General features: G+C 46.1%; 1 protein-coding gene across 3 annotated transcripts; it reads right to left on the reverse strand.

The window, feature by feature from the left end:
• Nucleotides 1–16,229: 16,229 nt before the first annotated feature.
• LOC105872971 (armadillo repeat containing X-linked 6) lies at nucleotides 16,230–19,145 on the reverse strand. Of its 3 annotated transcripts, none has more exons than XM_012767424.3 (4): nucleotides 19,020–19,145; nucleotides 18,622–18,705; nucleotides 18,183–18,263; nucleotides 16,230–17,875 (listed from the first exon to the last, which is right to left on the reverse strand). In XM_012767424.3, the coding sequence occupies exon 4, from the start codon at nucleotides 17,728–17,730 to the stop codon at nucleotides 16,831–16,833; it is 900 nt and encodes a 299-aa protein (XP_012622878.1). In that variant the 5' UTR covers nucleotides 17,731–17,875; nucleotides 18,183–18,263; nucleotides 18,622–18,705; nucleotides 19,020–19,145; the 3' UTR covers nucleotides 16,230–16,830. The 3 variants fall into 3 exon arrangements, with proteins under 3 accessions (XP_012622878.1, XP_012622879.1, XP_012622880.1); XM_012767425.3 differs by having other exon boundaries at nucleotides 18,183–18,308; XM_012767426.3 differs by lacking the exon at nucleotides 18,183–18,263.
• Nucleotides 19,146–22,531: the final 3,386 nt, after the last annotated feature.

Here is a 22,531-nt window from a genome sequence, read left to right on the forward strand (position 1 = left end):
CCCATAAGGGTGTCTTTCCTTGACTGCCTGCCTAGAGAGGAAGGTCAGTATCCTTGGCATTTGTCTGTGCATCCAATGCTGGGGGTGGGGTGGGGGTAGGGGTGGGGGCGGCGGGGGTGGGGCGCTCTGCCGCACACCCATGAGCACTTGATGCAGAATCATCACAATAAAGGTTGCCACTTGCCCGGTGCCTGCCTTGTGCAGTTCTGTTTCTCTGGCGCAGCCGCTGTTAAACCTGCTTACAGCCCTCCTCTCTTCCTCTGCATCCCAAGCATTACCTCCTGGCAGAGTGAGAAGGGTGGGCTGCCACCTCCCTTGGGAAAACGATCTTTGTCCTGTATCCCCAGCCCCCCCACATCCTGCACCTTTGGCCCAACCCAGGAAGGGGACAGTGAAGCCCTCCATCAAGTCCCCCAGGGTGGTAGGGCAGATGCTGAGGGTGTTTGGCACGGCCCTGGCTGGTCCATCCCTCAGGAGACACCTCCGTGTCCCCCACTGAGGTCCCATCAGCCCTGCCAGGGCAGGAGGAGCTCTTGTGTGCTGAAGCCACTCCTCCCCCAACATGTCCAGCCCCCACCCAGCAAGCCTCAGCCCTGCCTCCCCACAGCCGAGTTCCATGCACGTTCGTGACGTGTCAAGAAGTGGTCCCCTTCCCCAAAGTCATGGCAAACCCAGTAAACACATCTGCTTGCCTTGGGCAGGGCTGCTGTGCCCGGTGCCCTCTCCTGGTCGGTCTCCCTGGGCTGCTGCTGTGGGTCACTGTGCCCTGGGCAGCAGCAGCCTCCACAGTGCTCCGCCTTCTGCCTGTTCTCCTCCACACAGAGCATGGCTCTCTTTTCTGTTCTCATCCTCCCTTCCCCCGGAGTTTGTGTTCCAGGTGGGTTACAGCGTTCCTGCTTGGACCGTCTGCCCCCGCCCCCGGCTGACCAGCGGGCCTGGGCGCCTGCCAGGTCCCAGACCAACTCTGGGAATTCTTCCAGCCTGGGATGGGGACTCTGCCTCTTCCCAGGCCCTGGTGCCTGCGTGGGTGGGATGGCCAGCGGCCGACTTGCAGTTGCTGCGACACCACACCCCCATTAGGGCTCACCTGGCTGGGGCTTCCTTGGCTGGCCCCGGGGGCCCTGTCTTGCCTCCGGAGTGCTGCCGAGGGGGCCACCCCTTGCTCCCAAGCGAACCACGGCTTGGCTGGGCAATCTGTTTTTCAAGGAGGATTTCCCTGCAGACAGCTCCTGCATGCACTTTTCCCAGTGGAGCCTGCTTTGCCAATGCTGTCTTCAGTGACACCTCATTGCTCAGCCTCTTTAATCTCAGCACAAAGGCAGAGGCTGTTCTCCTTGCTCCTAGCTTGCGGCCCCAAATTAGCATGCACCTCCCTACTCTGCTGCACACTACCGAATGTCCTTTTGCCTGCAGTTGGCCACCATCTGAGGCACTTGCCGCAGGAAGGCCACAACTGACTCCTACCTAACTCAGGGAGGGCCTCGGAGGCTTTCTGCCCATCTCCAGAGCACCTCTGTCACAGGGAGACCCGCCAGCAACAAAGTGTCCTAATGGCGTGGTCTTGGCCCAAGTCAAAGCCTCCTGCCCATTTGCTGGCACTGCCCTCCTGCAAACACTCGCTGTGGCCGGGAGCACAGGCCTTCCGTCCTGCCCCTCATCCCTTGGCTGGTTGCGGTACCAGTGTCTGAGCCCAGCGTCCGTTGGATTCTGCCTCTCCGGGATGTGCGGGGGAGTCGGGAGCGTCCCTGTCTCCTAGGGCCTGGCCAAGACACTCAGAGGCTCTGAGCACTGGCAGGAGCACTGGCGCCCCCATGCCACATGACATGCAAAATTAACAACAGCCTCAATCCATCAATCAGAAAACTTCCCCATCTGCTGCAACCAAAAGACAGTCTCTCTGGGCCTCCCTCCCCATGGCAAATATTGGACAAGGTCATCAAAATGCTGAGCTTCCTCGTGCTGTGGGGAGGTGCCCTGCCTGGACGGTGCCAGCCCAGCCTCAGCTGTCTCTTGGGTAACTCTGGAAGTGGCACCACAGGCTGCCTTCCACCTCCAGAAGGGGCCCTGGCCTTGCTGCTTATCCACCCACCTCCTTGGGAAGTTGCCATGTGGCGCCTGTAGGCACCGGCTTCCACACCAAGTCCAGGGGCCCTCCACAGCCTGCTGCCTCTCCTGGGGACTTTGTGGTTTGACAGCGCCACCGCTCCCCCTCCAGGTAAGTACCCACAAGGTTGCAGACATCCAGCTTCCTGGCAGGCACATGCGGTCTCAAACGCCGCATCTCCACCGAGGCCTGTGTGTCCCTCTCGAAGCAGTCTCCACCGCAAGCCCCTCACCTTTGGGAGCCACCCGTGGACCGCACAGCCCTCAGCGAGTCAGTCTCTCCAGCGATGACCACGATGCAGCACTCGGCTCAGGGTCGGGCAGCTGTGGCAGGGAGGCGCTCCTGCCTCTCTTCTGAGGGACACCGACTGGTCTCACGTGCAGAAGGGCCTGCACCAGAGTCCAGCACAGGCCTGCAGAGGCCGACCCCTCCCAGTCTGTCACAGGTGCTGCCTGACCTCCTCTCAGGCTGCCACCTCCCTCTCACTCTGCTCATGGCCACCTTTCCACCTGGAGCTTCACTTTCCCTTCACTTTCACTTACTGCCTCTTGTTTGCATGTGGCTTGGGACAGCCTTTCCCCCTCTGCCATTGCGAAGAGTCTCCGTGGTGGTTTCCTTCTTCTTTTATACCTTTCCATGTAGAGTGTCGTCCCATGAATCTACTTGGAATTTACTTTTATGCAAGGTGGAAGATAGTGATGTGACTTGACTTCTTTTCCTAAATGGCCACGGAATGGATCCAGCCTCATGGGTGGAGCACTGCATTCTAGCGCTGCTGTGTGGCACCTTCTGGGATCCTCATGCTCCTAGCTGAGCACCCCCTCTGTGGCTCCCTGGTGTTGAAGGCCCTGCTGAGGCTCACCCCTAACTGACTTGAGGATCCTCAGCTCACTGGGTGCCCTAAGGCAGGTGGTGTGTGTGTCCTTAGGGAAGGCTGCTTTGTCACTTATGAGCAGGCCTCTAGCCCAGGTACCTTCTCAGGACACATGCTGGCCTGCAGGAAGCTTAGCACCACTCACCCTGCTGACTTTCAATCCATGTCCAACTTGGGACTGGTCTCTTCCCCTTTCCCAAATTACTGTATCTCTGCTGGACAAAAGCAAGTTTCAAAACAGCGTGTTTTGCATATAATTATGACCATTGCATATATTATGACATTATATATTCATATTGTCATATGTGATTGTACATGTTGTAATATAGAATTACTCTAGAATAATGTACAAAGAAAGAGATAGGAGCTTTGTGGGTTAGTGTTGGCAAGTACATTATTTAATTGTCTTTTTCTGTCCTTTGTGCCTCTTAAATTTTGTACTTTTATATGCATGTTCCATTCAAAACTAAGAATCTATTATTGCTGATTTTTATAAAAGCTATTGATGTAGCATTTTCATTCTACAGTGAGGCTGTTTTAGTGAATTCTATGATTAATTTTATTATTTTGTCTCTTTTTTCTTTCAATTTTTGTGTAGATAAACATAGTTTACAGATTATGACAGCTTTATCTCTTCCCATTCAATAGTTTATATAGTTCATTTCTTTTACTTATCTCATTGCGCTGTCAAAGACCTCCAGAACAACAGTATTGTTGATGCAGTGCATATTTGTCTTGTTTCTGATTTTAATGGTCGATGTTTCAGTGTAAGGCTGATGTTTTTGGGAGGTTTCTGAATAAGTTATATGTCATATATCTATATAGTAGAATTTATAAAACAGTAAGGATGAGTGAACTACATTTCTATATATCATTCTAGAAAACTCTCAGAAGCCTAATGTTGGGTGAAATAATCAACTTGCAGAAAGATATAGTATAATGCCATTTGTATAATTTTAAGAATATGGGACAATATTATATTTTTTGGATACATATATTTATAGCAAAATTAAAAATGAGCACTGAAATATGTGCATCAATTTTGCAATATTAATTGCCTCTGGGAAGGGATGGAGGGAGATTTGACTCCAACAATATATGTAGTTTAATTTTATCTATTAAGAAAAAGATTATAAATAAATACAAAGAAGTGTTGATGTTTGTTGTTAATTATGGATGATATGCATATAGATTGTCAACATTTTTTATTCCTATTACTCTTTAAATTAAAGCTAAAGATACACTGTGCACCCAACACAGTCCATAAAAAATGCCTTCACTTAAATATATCCTCAAGAAATTTTAAAACAATACAGTTTTAAGGAGATCCTAAAAGCTTCCCAAGGTAGGGAGAATGTCCCCTACAAATCAGACTGGCATCAGACTTCCTATTCATAATACTTGATACTAAATGTCAATGGATAAATGCCTCTAAATCCTTAGAGAATATGCTTCTCTCTCATCTTCTATTCCTAAACATACTCTCAAGCACGTATATTATGACAATAAAGACATTTTCAGGGCTGAAAGTACTCAGAAAGTTTATCGCCTGTACTTTTTCTCTTAGGAAGTTATTTAAACATGCACTCCAACAAAATGAGGTAGTAATCAAGTGAAAAGTAAATACGGAATCCAGGAAATAGCATCCCAACTTGGGAAAATAATGAAGTTTACTTTTATGATAATGGACAAACAGTAAGCTCTAATTAACCAGATAAAAGTGGAGCAGGATGACAGAGGATTTAAGTTAGTAGATGAACTCATAAATAAAAGGAGACTTGGTAAAATGAATTGAGAGGTTAGAAAATGATTGAAAGGTTAGAAGAACTAGTGTGATAAAGTAAAGGCAAATAATGGAAGAAAAACAATTAGAAGATCCTCTAAGAAAATATTACAGTACTGACCCCTAATGAACCATGCCTCCCTGTATCCACACTATTGTTTAGTCCCCTCCTACATTGACTCTGGGCCTGGATATGTGATTTGCTTTGGCCAGTTTAAATGTTAGCAAACATGGCCCAAGAAGAGGCTTGAATGTTATATTTTCCATGAGGTTTGCATTCTTCCTGCTCTAAAACCACCATGTATTAACCTGCCCAGGCTAATCTGTGGAGGGCGAGACCATGTAGAACAGAGATGAGTGGCTCCAACTGAAGACCCCTAAAAAGAGTTGTCAGATAAAAGATAGGACTCCCAGTTAAATGCGAATTTCAGTTGAACACAAATAAATTTTTAGCATATGTATGTTTGAAAGATTGTGTAGGACATCCTTCTACATAAAGATATTACTTGTTAATCTGGAATTCAGATTTAACTGAGCTACTCGTATTTTTATTTGTTGGATATGGCAATCTTAGCTACAGGAAAACCAGCACCCACCCCCAACTCCTGCTGATCCATCAGTCTGTTAGCTGACTCCAGCTACATAAATGACCTCAGGCAAGGCTAGCAGAAGAACCAACCAGATATACAAAACAAAACAAAAATGTATACTTGCTCCGAAAGCGCAGCAAATTAAGGTACAGAATAAGTTCTGCATTTGATGGAATATAAGGAAAAAGAATCTATTGAGAGTTGAATGTAAGAACAGTCTTCCTTAAGTGACTCAAGAGCCTTGAGCTTGGAACCTAAACACTTGTTTCTTGACAGAATCTCAGTCTGTCACCCAGGCAAGAGTGTAGTGACGTCATAGCTCACTGCAACCTTGAGCTCCTGGGCTCAAGCAATCCTCCTTCCTCAGCTTCCCAAGTAGCTGGGACTACAGGCACACACCACCACACCTAGCTAATGTTTTCTTTTATTTTTTGTAGAGACAGGGTCTCACTCTTGGTCATGCTGGTCTTGAACTCCTGGCCCCAAACTATCTTCCTGCCTTGGCCTCCCAAAGTGCTAGGATTATGTGTGTGAGCCACCATTCCTGGCCAGGATCTTAAAACATTTCTAAGCATCTATAGTGGGCTGGATTAAATCAGAAGCTAATCCCAGTCATCCCTGGGATCTGACCATGCCACATAGGATAGGGCAGGCTTTTGACTAGCTCCCAGTTTACAAAGAGGGTTGCAGGTAAATATTCCCAGGGTAAAATGCATTCATAACCTGAGGTTGAACGTGTGAAAATATCTGAGGGATTTTAACATTAGACAGCTGCTCTTATCATCAAAAGTGTACCTTTGTGGGGTCTTGAAATCAAAGGGAGCTTGCCCTCCTAATGGAGAGAATGTAGCTGAGTTTTCTGTTTTATATAACCATCTGCAGGGAGCTAAGTTCTAGTTTACTTTCACATTCTGTTCTATGACAACCAAGTCTCCCATTAAAGCTTTCTGCTTTCAATTCTAGACATTGAAAACCATGAACTGTATTTAGATGATTATGATTGTATAAATGCTGCTCATTGCTGAGCCAAGTAGTGTCTGAGCACTTGAACCCATCTTGTGTAGTTTTAGAAAATGATTCACATATCACCCATGGGGATGAGATTTTTAAGTAGACATGAGACTTAATAAAAGTGTAGCTGACAGAATGTGGGATATAAAAGAAGATGATAAAAGGCAGAAGAAAGAATAGCGGACTTGATACCCTTGTTTTACAAAGTGCAAAGTGAAAAAATACTGGTAGAAGTTTATGAAACAAAATTAAGTTTTATGTATGTTATTCAAAGTTAAATTTAGCTACTTTATGTATTTTAATTTATTTTTATTGCCTACTTCCTCTACAAGAAAGCAATCTTAATAAAGGCTATCTCTGTCTTGCTCACTACCAAATTCTAAATGCTTTCAATGGTGCCTGGCAAACAATGGTACTCAAGAAATGGTTGTGGAGGTTATGATTAAAATAAAATAATAATAACACTATAAAAATTTAGAATAAGAGAGAGGGAAGGAATAATGGTTATATAAATGAGATAAAGTGTCCTACTTTCATATCAGAAGTTCATTAGGGGACAAGTATATTTTTGGCATTTTGAAGATAATCACAAGAACTTCCTCAATTTTGGCACTATTAACATTTTGGGCCAGGGGCCATCCTGTGTACTATAGGATGCTTGGTCTCTACTCACAAGATGCCAATAGCACCCTTCCTCCCCCCCCCCCCCGTTGTGACAACTAAAAATGTCTTCAGACAATGACAAGTGTCCTCTGGGGAATGAAATCTCCCCTGGTTGAAAACCACTGCATCAGAAGGAACTAAAATCAAAAAGGTTAAGACAAGTTGCTAATCTAGAGAGTGATACTGAGTGTAGGGAATAGCAGAAGGGAAAACTGTTTGTTTTCATCATAAACTCTATACTAATCGCTTTGTTGTCAAGTGTATGCATTGTTCTGATACATATTAACTTTTATTTAAAAAAAACATTAATGAGGTAGAATCAATGGGGCTTTGTAACAAGCCAGCAATATAGAGTGAAAAAGAAGGAAGAGTCAATAATGACTAGGGTTCTGGCATGGGCAACTGGGTGGATGGTGGTTGTGTTCACTGAGAGTAGATACAGGAGGGGGAACAGTTTTGGTATAATGACTCCCACTTCAAATATATTGAGTGTGAAATATCCATGGGCTACGCAATCTGTAGGCATCAAATATATTAACCTTGAACTCAAGATATACAGACTTGTGAGTAATTAACATATAGGTGATAATTGAAGCCATGACAATGGATGAGATTCCCGGAAAGAGAAAAGACTAGAGAACAGGACGCCAAGGAACAGTAAGATAACAGTGTGTAACATTTGAGTCTTTTTTATACACCTGCATTTTAAAATTAATTAGAGCCATACCGTAAATACTGTTTAACACATTTTTAAAACAAAGTTTATCTTTTCAGGAAGGAAGCGAATGGGTGGGTAGGTGAGTGAGTGAGAAAAAAAAAGGAGAGAGAGAGAAAGTTTATCTTTTCAAAAATAATGCACATTTTAAAGCTATTTCAAAAATATGTACACAAGCGCAAACTCCTGTCCACAGCCATAATTGCAGCTCAAACCCAAGATGAGCAAATTGAGTAAACACTGAGCACTAATTACGTGCCAGGTAGATGGAGATTCAATGGTAAGCACAACAGGCATCTTTTCTATGTTCATAGAGCTTATATTCTAGTGGAGAATACAGTCAAAGGAAACAAGAAATACAATGGAGTGTGATGAATGCTGTGAAAATTAATAATGGAAAGCTATTTCAACTGAAGATGCAGTGGGGTGTGATTTAAGCATCTTCAATGTCTCCTGTTTTTCTCTTATTAGGCATGAACTCAGTTGTAAGGACAGGAAAAAACTGTTGTAAGTTTCTTTGCTCCCTATAACATGTAGTAAGATAGCTCAGGAAGGCTGGCAAAGAATGGGGAGTTGTTTGCCTTTCTGGGCCTAACTAGAGGCTCTGTCCAAAGCAAGCCTGGCAGTTTACTGGGTTCTGACTCCTTTACAGAGAGGGTCTCCATGGATTTGTAAATTGGTTTTATGCTTGACAGCCTGTTCAGTTAATTTTCCAGAAACTGTCCAGCTGCACTCTCAATGTCAGCCACTAAACAACACCAAATTCCAGAAGGAGGAGAAGCTGTTTATATATATTTTAAGATAAGAAGAATACACAAGTTTATAGTATCTCGATGGACTCTATTGGGTTATAAAAATCAGAAAGCGATTGGGCTAAAGAAGAAATCACAGACACAAGTTACATTTGCAGTAAACAATTAGTCTCTTTGGTAGCACTGAAGATCACTCTACCCCTGAGTAGCAGGGGAGAGGAGACTATACTTTCAACAGCCCCAGCTACCTCTCTCCAATGGCGTGGGCCATAAGGAAGATTTTGACATCATGGAATACAACTCTGGCCCTTGTCTCAGATGAGCAGTCTACAAATAACTGGTTCAAGAAAACCTGATATTTCTTAAAGACAGGGACTCAAAATGGAACTGGCATAAGAGTTAAACACACGGCCCGAGCCCAGTGGCTCACGGCTGCAATCCTAGCACTCTGGGAGGCCGAGGTGGGTGGATGACTCAAGGTCAGGAGTTTGAGACCAGCCTGAGCAAGAGCGAGATCCCGTCTCTACTAAATATAGAAGGAAATTAATTGGCCAACTAAAAATATATAGAAAAAAATTAGCCGGGCATGGTGGCTCATGCCTATCGTCCCAGCTACTCAGAAGGCTGAGGCAGTAGGATCGCTTGAGCCCAGGAGTTTGAGGTTGCTGTGAGCTAGGTTGACCCCACGGCACTCTAGCCCGGGCAACAGAGTGAGACTCTGTCTCAAAAAAAAAAAAAAAAAAAAAAAAGAGGTAAACGCACGTAATATATTTTTAAAAAAGGAGAAAAGGGATATGAAAAATAAATGGCAGATAAAGAAAACTCATCTGAAAAATGTTACCATGGGTAAAATTTTTCACCAAATATTTCATATGAATTTGGAAGTTTTAATGAAGCAAGTAAGCAAGAGCTCAAGAAAGGGATGGCAAGATAAGAATGAGATAAAATGTGAGCTGTCAGGCCTCAGGGAAGAATGTGGAAAAAGAAATTTAACAATCACAGATGAAGGCAAAAATGACAGAAGCATAGGTAAAAAAGAAGCTACAGCAAAAGTATAGCAATTAGCGTCAAATCTATGTAAATTTAGGACTAAGACCTAAACAAATGTGATGATTATGGTTATAGAATGAATGTAATAGTGATAAACTCAGAGGGAGTAGAAATTATATGATTAACAATAATTGGGAAAGGAAAGAAAAAGAAGATGGGAGGTAATGTAAATATGTTGATTTTCTTATTCTTAACATTAATAAGTGGGGTCAAAAGGTACCATCTAAAGCAAACAAATGGCAATAGAGATATAAGTACATTGAATAGTACAAAGATAAATACGCAGAAATATAATTTAATCAACTAAAATTGCATGAGTGAAAAGAGGAAGGGGAGAAAGGAAGAAAGAAATTTTTATAGAGTTAATCATTGAAGCATTATTTGTGATAGCAAGAAAATGGGAGGAAAATGCTATGTATGCACAAATAGGTGACTGACTCAATATGACATATTAATGCAATAAAATACTATTAAGGTATAAAATGAAAATGAGGCTTTTTATTTAGTGATATCCAAGGATTGACAACGTTATTCACATATTGTTATGTGTGTATGTGTGTGTATGTGTATGTATGTGTGTGTATGTATAATATATCTGGAATAATATACAAAAAACTGTTAACATTGCCTAGGTGGGAGAGAATTGAGTAGTTGATATAAGAAAGGGATTAAAAGGAGATTTTTTAACATGTACCCTTTGTTGTCTTTTGAATTTTGAACCACTGGGATGTGTTAAAAATAAATTGAATTTAAATTTAAGATAAAATGTAAAAACTTGATTGACTTGTCTTTGTCTAGCCATATGGATATCATGTAGTATTAGATGCCTGATATATGTTTTATAGAGTTTCTTCACATACGTCTCTTTTTGTTCTCCCTGAAGACTGAGGCAAACTACTAGGGCAATGTCCTGGTTGCCAGCTTGGTCCCCTGTGTCCCTGTCCATTCTCATTATTCACCACTGAGACTAAGTAATTAGGATAATAACCCAACACAAAGAATACCTTGCTCAAGAATCTTTGAATTCTCAAAGCTAATTTTTAAAATTCATAGTCATCAATTTGGAATTTTCCTAAATTCCAAACACTACCATTACATCTTGGAAGCTAGGCCTGGGAGATTCTGACCAAAGGTCTCTACTATAAGCCAAAGGTAGTGAGAACTTAGGATCTAAAGGAAGTGTCTAGCAGAGAGAAACTTTGTGGAGAGGAGAGAAGGAAAAACAGCCAACGTCATGTCTCCTGGCTCAAATTATTTATTTCCCAGATTGAAACTCTATAGAGTGGTGGGTACTAGATAAGATCGGACAAGTTACCGTGAAATTTAAGAAGAGCATTGGGGTTCGTTTTTTCATGTCCACACGCACAAGTTGCAAAAGTGCTGCGTCCCACATGGGACAGCTCAAGTGGTAAGCTCCGTAAAGGTTGTGAGAGAAGGCTGGTGATAACATCTCTTATCATTTCCCTTATCTCCACAACCCCTCCCCAAGTGAGGAGCGGGTCACCAACTTCATCTACTACCCAATTTAAAGGTCTGGATAATGAAAAACGCAGAACTCAGGATATAGGCCTACACGTTGACGACTGATCTTTGTGAGATGCGAATATTTATTCAGAGGGAGGTTGTGTGACATGGTTATTTGGAATGCTTATATGTGGTAATCGCTTCAGCCATCAAATTGCCTTTCCTTCCTTCAAAATCCCATGTCCAGATATCCAAGAACAAAGAACAATAGAATACTGATGACTAGACTTGATGGGGACCTTGCCAAGGATGAAAGAAACGTGATTGAATAAACCAGAAGAACTAGTTTGGACTACTCCACTGACAGGGGAGTGGGGAAGGAAGAAAATATAGATGTAAAATGAAGGAAGGGAAGGGTCTTTAGGGAGAGGTCTGGGAAAAGAATATTTGTGGAATAATAGGCCTGAATGCTCTGTCTTTTTCCCCTCCCCGCCTCTCTGACACTTGCAATGATGATGCTCTTAACCATCCACATTTTTTATAACTGTTCCCAAAGTAACAGAAGCCACAGATGTCCAGTGTGTTGGCATGTGGAACCAGGACAGCAGAATGAAAGAAACATAGCATTGTGGGACAAGGTAAAGATCATGTTTACACACATGAACACACATACACACACATACACACACACACACACACACGAGATAAATACTTAGGAAAAAACCCCAAAAGATATGTGAAAGAGCTTTATTTTTTATTGTTGTTATTGAGACAGAGTCTTGCTCTGTTGCCCAGACTAGAGTGCTGTGGCGTCAGCCTAGCTCACAGCAACCTCAATCTCCTGGGCTCAAGCGATTCTCCTGCCTCAGCCTCGCAAATAGATGAGACTACAGGCATGTGCCACCATGCTTGGCTAATTTTTTCTATATATTTTTAGCTGTCCACGTAATTTCTATTTTTAGTAGAGACGGGGTCTCACTCTTGCTCAGGCTGCTCTCGAACTCCTGAGCTCAAACAATCCACCTACCTTGGCCTCATAGAGTGCTAGGATTATAGGCATGAGCCACTGTGCCCGACCTGAAAGAGCTTTATAAAGAAAATTTCCCAAGTGAAAAAAGGGTCTAAACAGCTATACCTAGATGGGAAAATTCTAAACATGCCAATTCTAACCAAGTCAATCCATAAAGTTAATGCAATTTAAATCAAATCTAAAGGGTGGATTACATAATAAATGACATGAGTATAACAATGTATACATTTAGAGAAAGTTAAGGTAGAAATTCACGTCAAATCATTTCTACAAACAGACAGCCAGACACATACACACACAATACCAATAGGATAACAAAGGAGCTAATTCTAGAAAGTATATTGTCTTTGTGTTCCTTCTATGGAAATAAGCAAACATTTTTCGTATAAACTTGGGATAGGAAAGGTTATCCTAGCAACAAAAAAAAAAAAAAAAAAAAAAAAAAAGAAAAAGAAAAAGAAAGAAAAAAGAAAAGAAAAAAGAACAGGGTCTAAAGAGTGACACAAAGAGATAATTTAAATTTCCTGAGTGATGCAATATAACACACATATAAAAAAATCAAGACATGGGATGAGCAAAACCATTTACAGGATATAGACTCAAAATACAAAAATACAGTTATTTCCAGTGTGGCTAAATGCTGCCATATGGGACAGTGTAGCAAGTCTATAGGTAGAAAAGGAACTTGCTTTTGTCCAGCAGAGATACAGTAATTTGGGAAAGGGAAGAGACCAGTCCCCAGTTGCACATGGTTTGAAAGTCAGCATGGTGAGGGTTTCTAAGCTTCCTGCGGGCCAGCATGTGTCCTGAGAAGGTACCTGGGCTAGAGGCCTGCTCATAAGTGACAAAGCAGCCTTCCCTAAGGACACACACACCACCTGCCTTAGGGCACCCAGTGAGCTGAGGATCCTCAAGTCAGTTAGGGGTGAGCCTCAGCAGGGCCTTCAACACCAGGGAGCCACAGAGGGGCTGCTCAGCTAGGAGCATGAGGATCCCAGAAGGTGCCACACAGCAGCGCTAGAATGCAGTGCTCCACCCATGAGGCTGGATCCATTCTGTGGCCATTTGGGAAAAGAAGTCAAGTCACATCACTATCTTCCACCTTGCATAAAAGTAAATTCCAAGTAGATCCATGGGACGACACTCTACAAGGAAAGGTATAAAAGAAGAAGGAAACCACCACGGAGACTCTTAGCAATGGCAGAGGGGGAAAGGCTGTCCGAAGCCACATGCAAACAAGAGGCAGTAAGTGAAAGTGAAGGGAAAGTGAAGCTCCAGGTGGAAAGGTGGCCATGAGCAGAGTGAGAGGGAGGTGGCAGCCTGAGAGGAGGTCAGGCAGCACCTGTGACAGACTGGTAGGGGTCGGCCTCTGCAGGCCTGTGCTGGACTCTGGTGCAGGCCCTTCTGCACGTGAGACCAGTCGGTGTCCCTCAGAAGAGAGGCAGGAGCGCCTCCCTGCCACAGCTGCCCGACCCTGAGCCGAGTGCTGCATCGTGGTCATCGCTGGAGAGACTGACTCGCTGAGGGCTGTGCGGTCCACGGGTGGCTCCCAAAGGTGAGGGGCTTGCGGTGGAGACTGCTTTGAGAGGGACACACAGGCCTCGGTGGAGATGCGGCGTTTGAGACCGCACATGCCTGAAGGGAAGCTGGATGTCTGCAACCTTGTGGGTACTTACCTGGAGGGGGAGCAGTGGCGCTGTCAAACCACAAAGTCCCCAGGAGAGGCAGCAGGCTGTGGAGGGCCCCTGGACTTGGTGTGGAAGCCGGTGCCTACAGGCGCCACATGGCAACGTCCCAAGGAGGTGGGTGGATAAGCAGCAAGGCCAGGGCCCCTTCTGGAGGTGGAAGGCAGCCTGTGGTGCCACTTCCAGAGTTACCCAAGAGACAGCTGAGGCTGGGCTGGCACCGTCCAGGCAGGGCACCTCCCCACAGCACGAGGAAGCTCAGCATTTTGATGACCTTGTCCAATATTTGCCATGGGGAGGGAGGCCCAGAGAGACTGTCTTTTGGTTGCAGCAGATGGGGAAGTTTTCTGATTGATGGATTGAGGCTGTTGTTAATTTTGCATGTCATGTGGCATGGGGGCGCCAGTGCTCCTGCCAGTGCTCAGAGCCTCTGAGTGTCTTGGCCAGGCCCTAGGAGACAGGGACGCTCCCGACTCCCCCGCACATCCCAGAGAGGCAGAATCCAACGGACGCTGGGCTCAGACACTGGTACCGCAACCAGCCAAGGGATGAGGGGCAGGACGGAAGGCCTGTGCTCCCGGCCACAGCGAGTGTTTGCAGGAGGGCAGTGCCAGCAAATGGGCAGGAGGCTTTGACTTGGGCCAAGACCACGCCATTAGGACACTTTGTTGCTGGCGGGTCTCCCTGTGACAGAGGTGCTCTGGAGATGGGCAGAAAGCCTCTGAGGCCCTCCCTGAGTTAGGTAGGAGTCAGTTGTGGCCTTCCTGCGGCAAGTGCCTCAGATGGTGGCCAACTGCAGGCAAAAGGACATTCGGTAGTGTGCAGCAGAGTAGGGAGGTGCATGCTAATTTGGGGCCGCAAGCTAGGAGCAAGGAGAACAGCCTCTGCCTTTGTGCTGAGATTAAAGAGGCTGAGCAATGAGGTGTCACTGAAGACAGCATTGGCAAAGCAGGCTCCACTGGGAAAAGTGCATGCAGGAGCTGTCTGCAGGGAAATCCTCCTTGAAAAACAGATTGCCCAGCCAAGCCGTGGTTCGCTTGGGAGCAAGGGGTGGCCCCCTCAGCAGCACTCAGGAGGCAAGACAGGGCCCCCGGGGCCAGCCGAGGAAGCCCCAGCCAGGTGAGCCCTAATGGGGGTGTGGTGTCGCAGCAACTGCAAGTCGGCCGCTGGCCATCCCACCCACGCAGGCACTAGGGCCTGGGAAGAGGCAGAGTCCCCATCCCAGGCTGGAAGAATTCCCAGAGTTGGTCTGGGACCTGGCAGGCGCCCAGGCCCGCTGGTCAGCCGGGGGCGGGGGCAGACGGTCCAAGCAGGAACGCTGTAACCCACCTGGAACACAAACTTCGGGGGAAGGGAGGATGAGAACAGAAAAGAGAGCCATGCTCTGTGTGGAGGAGAACAGGCAGAAGGCGGAGCACTGTGGAGGCTGCTGCTGCCCAGGGCACAGTGACCCACAGCAGCAGCCCAGGGAGACCGACCAGGAGAGGGCACCGGGCACAGCAGCCCTGCCCAAGGCAAGCAGATGTGTTTACTGGGTTTGCCATGACTTTGGGGAAGGGGACCACTTCTTGACACGTCACGAACGTGCATGGAACTCGGCTGTGGGGAGGCAGGGCTGAGGCTTGCTGGGTGGGGGCTGGACATGTTGGGGGAGGAGTGGCTTCAGCACACAAGAGCTCCTCCTGCCCTGGCAGGGCTGATGGGACCTCAGTGGGGGGCACGGAGGTGTCTCCTGAGGGATGGACCAGCCAGGGCCGTGCCAAGCACCCTCAGCATCTGCCCTACCTCCCTGGGGGACTTGATGGAGGGCTTCACTGTCCCTTTCCTGGGTTGGGCCAAAGGTGCAGGATGTGGGGGGGGCTGCGGATACAGGACGAAAGTCGTTCTCCCAAGGGAGGTGGCAGCCCACCCTTCTCACTCTGCCAGGAGGTAATGCTTGGGATGCAGAGGAAGAGAGGAAGGCTGTAAGCAGGTTTAACAGCGGCTGCGCCAGAGAAACAGAACTGCACAAGGCAGGCACCGGGCAAGTGGCAACCTTTATTGCGATGATTCTGCATCAAGTGCTCATGGGTGTGCGGCAGAGCGCCCCACCCCCGCCGCCCCCACCCCTACCCCCACCCCACCCCCAGCATTGGATGCACAGACAAATGCCAAGGATACTGACCTTCCTCTCTAGGCAGGCAGTCAAGGAAAGACACCCTTATGGGGGATTTCTCTGTGCCGGCCACTGTGCTGCCTGCTTCAGCGGTATTTTCTCATTTAGTCCCCTCAATGGTGCATCTTAGTTTCACCAGCTGCCCCCACCCTGGACTCCCACGCCTGCTCCAGCCCTTTCCTGAAGCTCGTTCTGAGCACTGCAGCCCGTTTCTACCCCTGCCTCCCGTGAGCACTGAGAAGGGTGCATTAGTCAGGGAGCAGCACACGCCCCGCTCTGCTGGCGTTGTCGTGCCTTTTTCTCTTTCTCTTCCTGCAGACCGTAAACTCAAGGACAAGGACCATGCCTCTCTCTTTTTTGCCAATCAAAGCACACAACTTTATTGATGATACACACAGATGCGGGCTTGGGCGGAAGAGGTTAAGTCAGTACAATAGACAGAAGGGGAGTGCCCTTTTTTGATGAATAGGTTCACTATCCATCAGCTCGTGTAGAAGAAAGAACAGATGAGAAATAATTCAACGTAAGCTGCAACAAAGGCATTTTCAGCGCAAGCTCCGATATGCCGCTGGTCTCTGCAAAGTGGTCCCGCTTAGACAGGGAGACCACCATCACCACAGGCAGCAACCGCGCTCCGTGATGCTATGATATCATGTTCTTTATGCACGGCAGACAGCCAGAGCGAGCCCTTTGCCACATGAAGGGGGCTGCCAGGGAGTAATTTACAATGCACATTGCCTGCACACTGCAAAACCAAGGAGGTACTCAAAGCTCTGGGGGAGCCCCTGCCTGGCCAATAAGAGTGTGGTCCTCGATTTAGCACTAGAACTTTCACCCAATGATGTGGCGATCGGCTAAGGCTGGATCTTCCGTAGCACCCTCTGCAGATTCTGTGACATCTGCAAACAAGCGGGTTTGGGGTGGATTCAGTCCCATTATGTTCGAGAGGGTCATTTACCGGGCAAGGGTTTCCAGGAGAATCTCTCTGTTTCCATTTCTGATAAAGAGGGACATGAATGAGAGCAGCATCTGGGCACGGAGCAATTCCCCCGCCAAGACTGGCTTTTCAGACAAACCCATCAGCGCTTTCAAAAGCTGAACCTTAGCACATCCACTTCCCTCTGAAATCAAAGGAAACTTCAAGTCTGAAACGGACTTGGCAAGCATGTTATTAATAACTGTCATGCTTATTAACAAATTTAATCCGGCCTGCTGCAGAAATGAGTTGCAGCAATGTGACACAGTTTCCCGACACACTTCATTGATGTACATCTTAATCTGGCCCTGGTTTTCAATACTCTCATTCACATTATCCGGGGCACGCAAAGCCTCTCCAACAGTGGGGTCTGGAGTGGGGATCGTGTTTCCAACAATTGAGAGGCTGGCCAAATGACTATTGATATCGTGGCTAAATGACAAACCCGCATCCTTCGGCTTAGCAAACAAGAATTTACCCTGAATGAAAAGACACTTGGAGAGGTCAAGAGTGCAGCTGACATTTTTAAAATTTTGCGCACTCCAAGTATTTTTATGTTCATAGGGGAACGGCCGCTGTTTTATTGGGTGTGCTCGGTTGGCCTTGCCCCCCCCTGAAGGCCTGTCCTCAGTGCCACCTGGGGCCCCAGGTTCAGTCCAGTCCCCATCCTCACTCCATGGTCGAGCCATAGTTGTGAAATCAAACCAAATGTCGGACTCCTCCTCATCCAGCTCCTCGTCATCGTCCCATTCTTCTTCCTCCTCCTCCAACTTGTCACTGTCATCTCTTCCTATAGTCAGTCTGTAAACGCAGTAGCAGGCACCGGCCCCAATCATCAGTCCTGCCGCCATCCAACCCACTTCCCGAGCCCGGCCCATGCTCAAGTCCGTGCCAGCCTTGGGGCAGGACAGGAGAGGGCCTTGCTCTGCCTGACTGAAGAGGACACTTAGGGCCAGGGTGAGTAATGGCGGAGGGCAGTAGTCTTCAGCTTCTCTTGGTTCCTGTAGCTGTTTTATGATGAATCTAAGGGTGTAAAAGAGTATTAGGCTTTTCGGTTGTACCTGGGTTTGTGCCTCACCAGACAGAGTGGAATTTGAGTTCTTGGTGAGAACGGTGGATTATTAGGAAACTGTTTTTTTTTTTTTGTTTTCTGTCTTCCCCTATCTACCCTCAGGATCCACCGTTTCTCTTCCCTGCACCACAGAGAAGGGTGGGAGATGGGGCTGCGCTATGTTGGCCAGGAGGTCCACTGGGAGAGGCTACCCCTCAGGCAGTCTCCTCCTTCACCACACCTCCACCCCCAAAGACTCACGGCCAGTCTCCTACCAACCTCTGCCAGTCAGGTAAATTCCTTCTTCTTCCCTTATCTTCGGTTATCAGTGTTCCCTCCACAGTGACATAAGGACAGAGTCTGGCAGAAGGACAAATGGAAAGACAGGTAGGCAGCAATAGAGAACTGAAAGTGGAGTGAATGGAACAGCACTGAAGGACACAGGTTCCAGTATCTGCGTTCCTGAATTTTAGGCCCCTGAGTTTAAAAGATTTTTCACACCCTCCTGACTTTCCTAACGCGGGCTTCCCCCGCCCCCCTTGTCCGCCATTTCCCCAGCAAAGGCCGCCACACCCCTTTCCCTGCGCTGAGATGGGAGGGGGTGTGGAGAAGGAAGGGGCCAGGAGAGGGCGACTAGGACCCGGTCCCTACAGATCCCAGCCCCCCTCCTCCGCCACCCCCACCCACAGTCCCGGGCAAATCCCACCTTCACACCGACCTGTACGGTTCCGACCAAGGCAGTTTGCTCCTTCTCTCTCGCCGAGACTTGCGCTGCGACCTACAGGCCAACAGACCTACAAACCTGCAAAAGGACAGGGGACCGAGGGGACCCAGTGCTTGGTGGACGGACCAGCACTCGAGATGCGAGTGCCCCGACTGTGGAACCCTTCTTTTCTCGAAGTCTCTGGAACCGTCATTCTCTCCCCTCACCCCCACTCGAAGTCCGCCACTTCTATCTACTAAAATGAGCACGGGGTGGGCTGGGGGTCGGGGACGGTATTTAAAAAGTAGACAGGAAAGGGATCCAGTCCCGATCAGCCCGAACTTGGATCCGCAGTGCTCCTGGCCCTCTCCCACCCCCACCTCCTTCCAAGCAGCGCCCACCCTCGCACCGACCTGCGCGGTCTGAGCTAGTTCCCTTCTTCCTTCACACGCCTGCAGAGTAATAGGGGGCTGGTACCCAGACGGAGACGACTGGCAGGACTTATGCTCTCGGCGGCTCTTGGTCACGTGACAGCCACGTCACCAGTGAGCTCTGGCCCCCAGTTTCCACTCCCACAAGCAGTGCGGCAGGCGCCAGCCTGCCCCGTACCTCCCCCAATCACACTGGGCCCTGTCACTCTTTTCCTCTGTAACAATACCAGAATCCAGAAGTGGCCATGTCTCTCTGGTGTTCGAATTTGACTTTCTCTAATTACAGGAAGAAGCAGCATTTTTTCCTGGGTCTACCTTTCACTTGTACTTCTTGGGGAATTGTCTCATCCTTTCCTTGACTCTGAAACTCCTGCCTGACCTTCCTTAATTTCTACCCCTTTCCATATTCAATCTCTGCACCAAAATTGAGGAGGGACAGAAAAGGAAACCCAGATAGTAGTGAGATTTTTATTAATGTTGCGATACATTTATGTTCTATTTTGTTCTTTTTTATTGACTCGAGCTACACTATTTTGTAACTGGAAAATACAATAAAGCTATTTCTACTTGGAGAAAAAAAGAATTCAAATCTATTTTTACAAGTGAATATAACATAAGTAAGATTTTCCAGTTCATAAGGAGGTCTCATTGATTTGGTGAAGTTAATATGTTTTACATTGAAAATATTTTCTTGTGCCTGCACAGTAAATAGAAGCTTTCAGGCAGCATACTAAAATTTAAAAACATATCCTTACAAATAAAACCAGTGTGCTTCCAATATTAATTTATAAATTGATGGGTAAATAAATTTATACTGAGAAGGTCTGTGTTCTAATCATGACCATTTAGATAAGTAAACCACTGTCCCTTTCTTTCTCCTTACTGAACTCATAGTCAAAATGTCAGGGGACTGAGACCTTCATAGAAAACTACTAGATGGCTTTCACTCTGGCTTCAAAGGACAAATTTTATGCAGACCCCCAACTTCAGAGGAATCTTACCTCTTCAGATGAACTTTAGAGATTAGCAACTCCACAGATTAGCCTGCCTTTCATTTATTTTAAATCTATTTATTTTAAAGGGCTTTATTTTAAATCTATTCTGAAATTTTGTGGTGCAACCCATAAATCATCCAAAATTACAGAATTCCTTGTTATCCCACTGATGAAAAGGAGACTTGATAGAGGGAATTTTCATTCCATTATGACACTGTTGAGCTCTCTGTGGTGTCTGCCATTCATATACTATCCGTCATCCTAGCAGTGACCAGTGGAGATGGTGGTGAGGGTCTATGGGTGATTGTGAATCACAGCGACATCCCTGATGTCTGTGTCGTTTTCCCCCACAAAGGGGAGGACAATGTACAAGATCCCAAGTAGGTAGACGCCAGGAGAAAGAGGATTTTTCATTCCCTGCCTCGTGTGACAACTTCACTGTACCACCCGTACAAGCCCCTCAGAATAATCCCAGAACTCAGAGACAAAGTATGCAGAAGTTAGTCCCCAGACATCCACCTGTCCCTGCGGGAGAGTCATAATCTAAATATAGACGCCCCAGGAAGCCTCTTTCTTAGAACACTGAAATATGACACCCGGGAGAGAGGCCCCCCCTGCGAGGGGCCCCTGTGTGGAGGAGGCCCTTTCAGGAGGCGAGCCAGGGAGCCCTACTGCCTGGCTTACGAATATTCAGAAATCAAGAACATGTCGCAACTCTCTGTCCTTCCCTTTTATAGTCCAAACTCACTCACTAATTTCATACCCCATCTCTCTAAATCTCTACCTCATTTGTTTTATCATCATCCCCTTATACTGTTTTTTTTCCATTGCCCTTTACTTTGCCTAGACAAGTGAATTCTATTTATGAAGCCTTACTAGTAGATCTCTCACATTCAACTGGCCATCATTCAGTTTCCAGCTGCTACGTGCTTGTATAAAGTGCCTTTGGTTGTTTGGAATATATACATTAGAAAGAACTAAGCTTAACAAAAGCAGATGACTTGTTGTCAGAGACAGGGCTCCACAATATGGATTCATTTTCACAACATTTAGCTGGGCTTCAAGGACAAAAACTTTATTCCTGCTTCTCTTCGCTAGTATAAAATATCTTTTCCCTTTGGTATATCCTGCAATTATTCAAACATACAACCCCCGACTACCATTCTCCCAGTCTGTCAGAACTTTCCCGATTTAAATCCACTTCCTGTCTAAACCCCATGGGCATGATAACCCTTTCAATTCTATTACGTCTTTGTCATTCTGATCCACAATTACTTCCAATTTCTACCTGGGGACATTTAAAAACTTCTTTGATCTCCATTATGCATCTATTATTACCAACAAATATTTATTTAAGGACATGTTATGTGTCCGATATACTATTTCAAAAGTGAAAAAGGAAAATGCTTAAGCAAGTCCTCAGATAAGCCAGTTAAAAGTTCCTGAGCCCGCAAAAGACTTTGTGAAACCGCTGCCAAAAGGAACCTTTTGGTTTAAATCAGTATGTGGTCACATATGATATGTAAGTTATAAAGTACCCAGAAACAAAAAGGGATCAGTAGATGGTAATACTAATGGAATTGTCTGGTACGGTGTGTCACATCTGTAATCCTAGCACTTTGGGAGGCCAAGGCAGGAGGATTGCTTGAGGCCAGAAGTTTGAGGCCAGCCTGGTCAACATAGCAATATCACCCCCTGCCATCTCTACAAAAAATAAAAATGGCATTGTGGAGGGCAAAAAAAATCATAGACGGTTGTTATCTTGAAAAGCTACATTACTTTTTGCACTGTGTTATTTGTTTTTTTGTTGTTTCTTAGTTAAGGTTGTTTGGTTATAAATAACAGAAAATCAACTTGGTAAACTTAGGCAAGGAGGGAATGTTGAACAGCAGAGTCAGCTCTGAGGGGTCCTGGTAGAAGGAATTGACAGATGCCTCTTCAGGATGACATAAGTTCACTGATTTGGGGGTTTTTATCTTTCCACTCAAGATTCAAATTTTAGTAAGAGGCTTTTAGTTGGTCTTTTTTGGGCACAATGCCCACTCTTTTGCTGAAAAAAAAATAGGGTTTGTAAAATGTAAAATGCACTTTCTTTTCCCAGAGAGAAATGTGAACTGTTTTAGATGTTGTTGTCGATGGGCAGGAACCTGTTTACCCCTTTGGATGTTAACTCTTTGTCCAGCTATGACTGAGGTGCTGGGGACTTATCTTCCACAGCATGTCTTAGTTTCAATGTCCACATTAACTGAACATTAGAAAGGTACAGTTATGAAATGGCCATGCATAAGGTTGTTCTTTGAGCCAAGGCCACATGGCTTCCAAGATATAATTCCACAAGGTTGCATCTACAGTTCAGGGTCTTGTCCTCAGTGTTGCATGATCAAGCCTTGATTTTGTCTGCTTGCTAAGAGCAGATGTCTCTGTCAAGGAAAGACTCCCATTCATTGAGACATACATAAATCTGGATCTGAATGCTCAAACCCATGGGTCTCTGCATTC

This window comes from Microcebus murinus, chromosome X, assembly GCF_040939455.1.
Source record: "Microcebus murinus isolate Inina chromosome X, M.murinus_Inina_mat1.0, whole genome shotgun sequence".
NCBI classification, from domain to species: domain Eukaryota; kingdom Metazoa; phylum Chordata; class Mammalia; order Primates; family Cheirogaleidae; genus Microcebus; species Microcebus murinus.

Bases quoted from the DNA above. Each gene is read 5' to 3' on its own strand.
- LOC105872971 (XM_012767426.3), bottom strand. From the start codon at position 17,730: ATGGGCCGGGCTCGGGAAGTGGGTTGGATGGCGGCAGGACTGATGATT.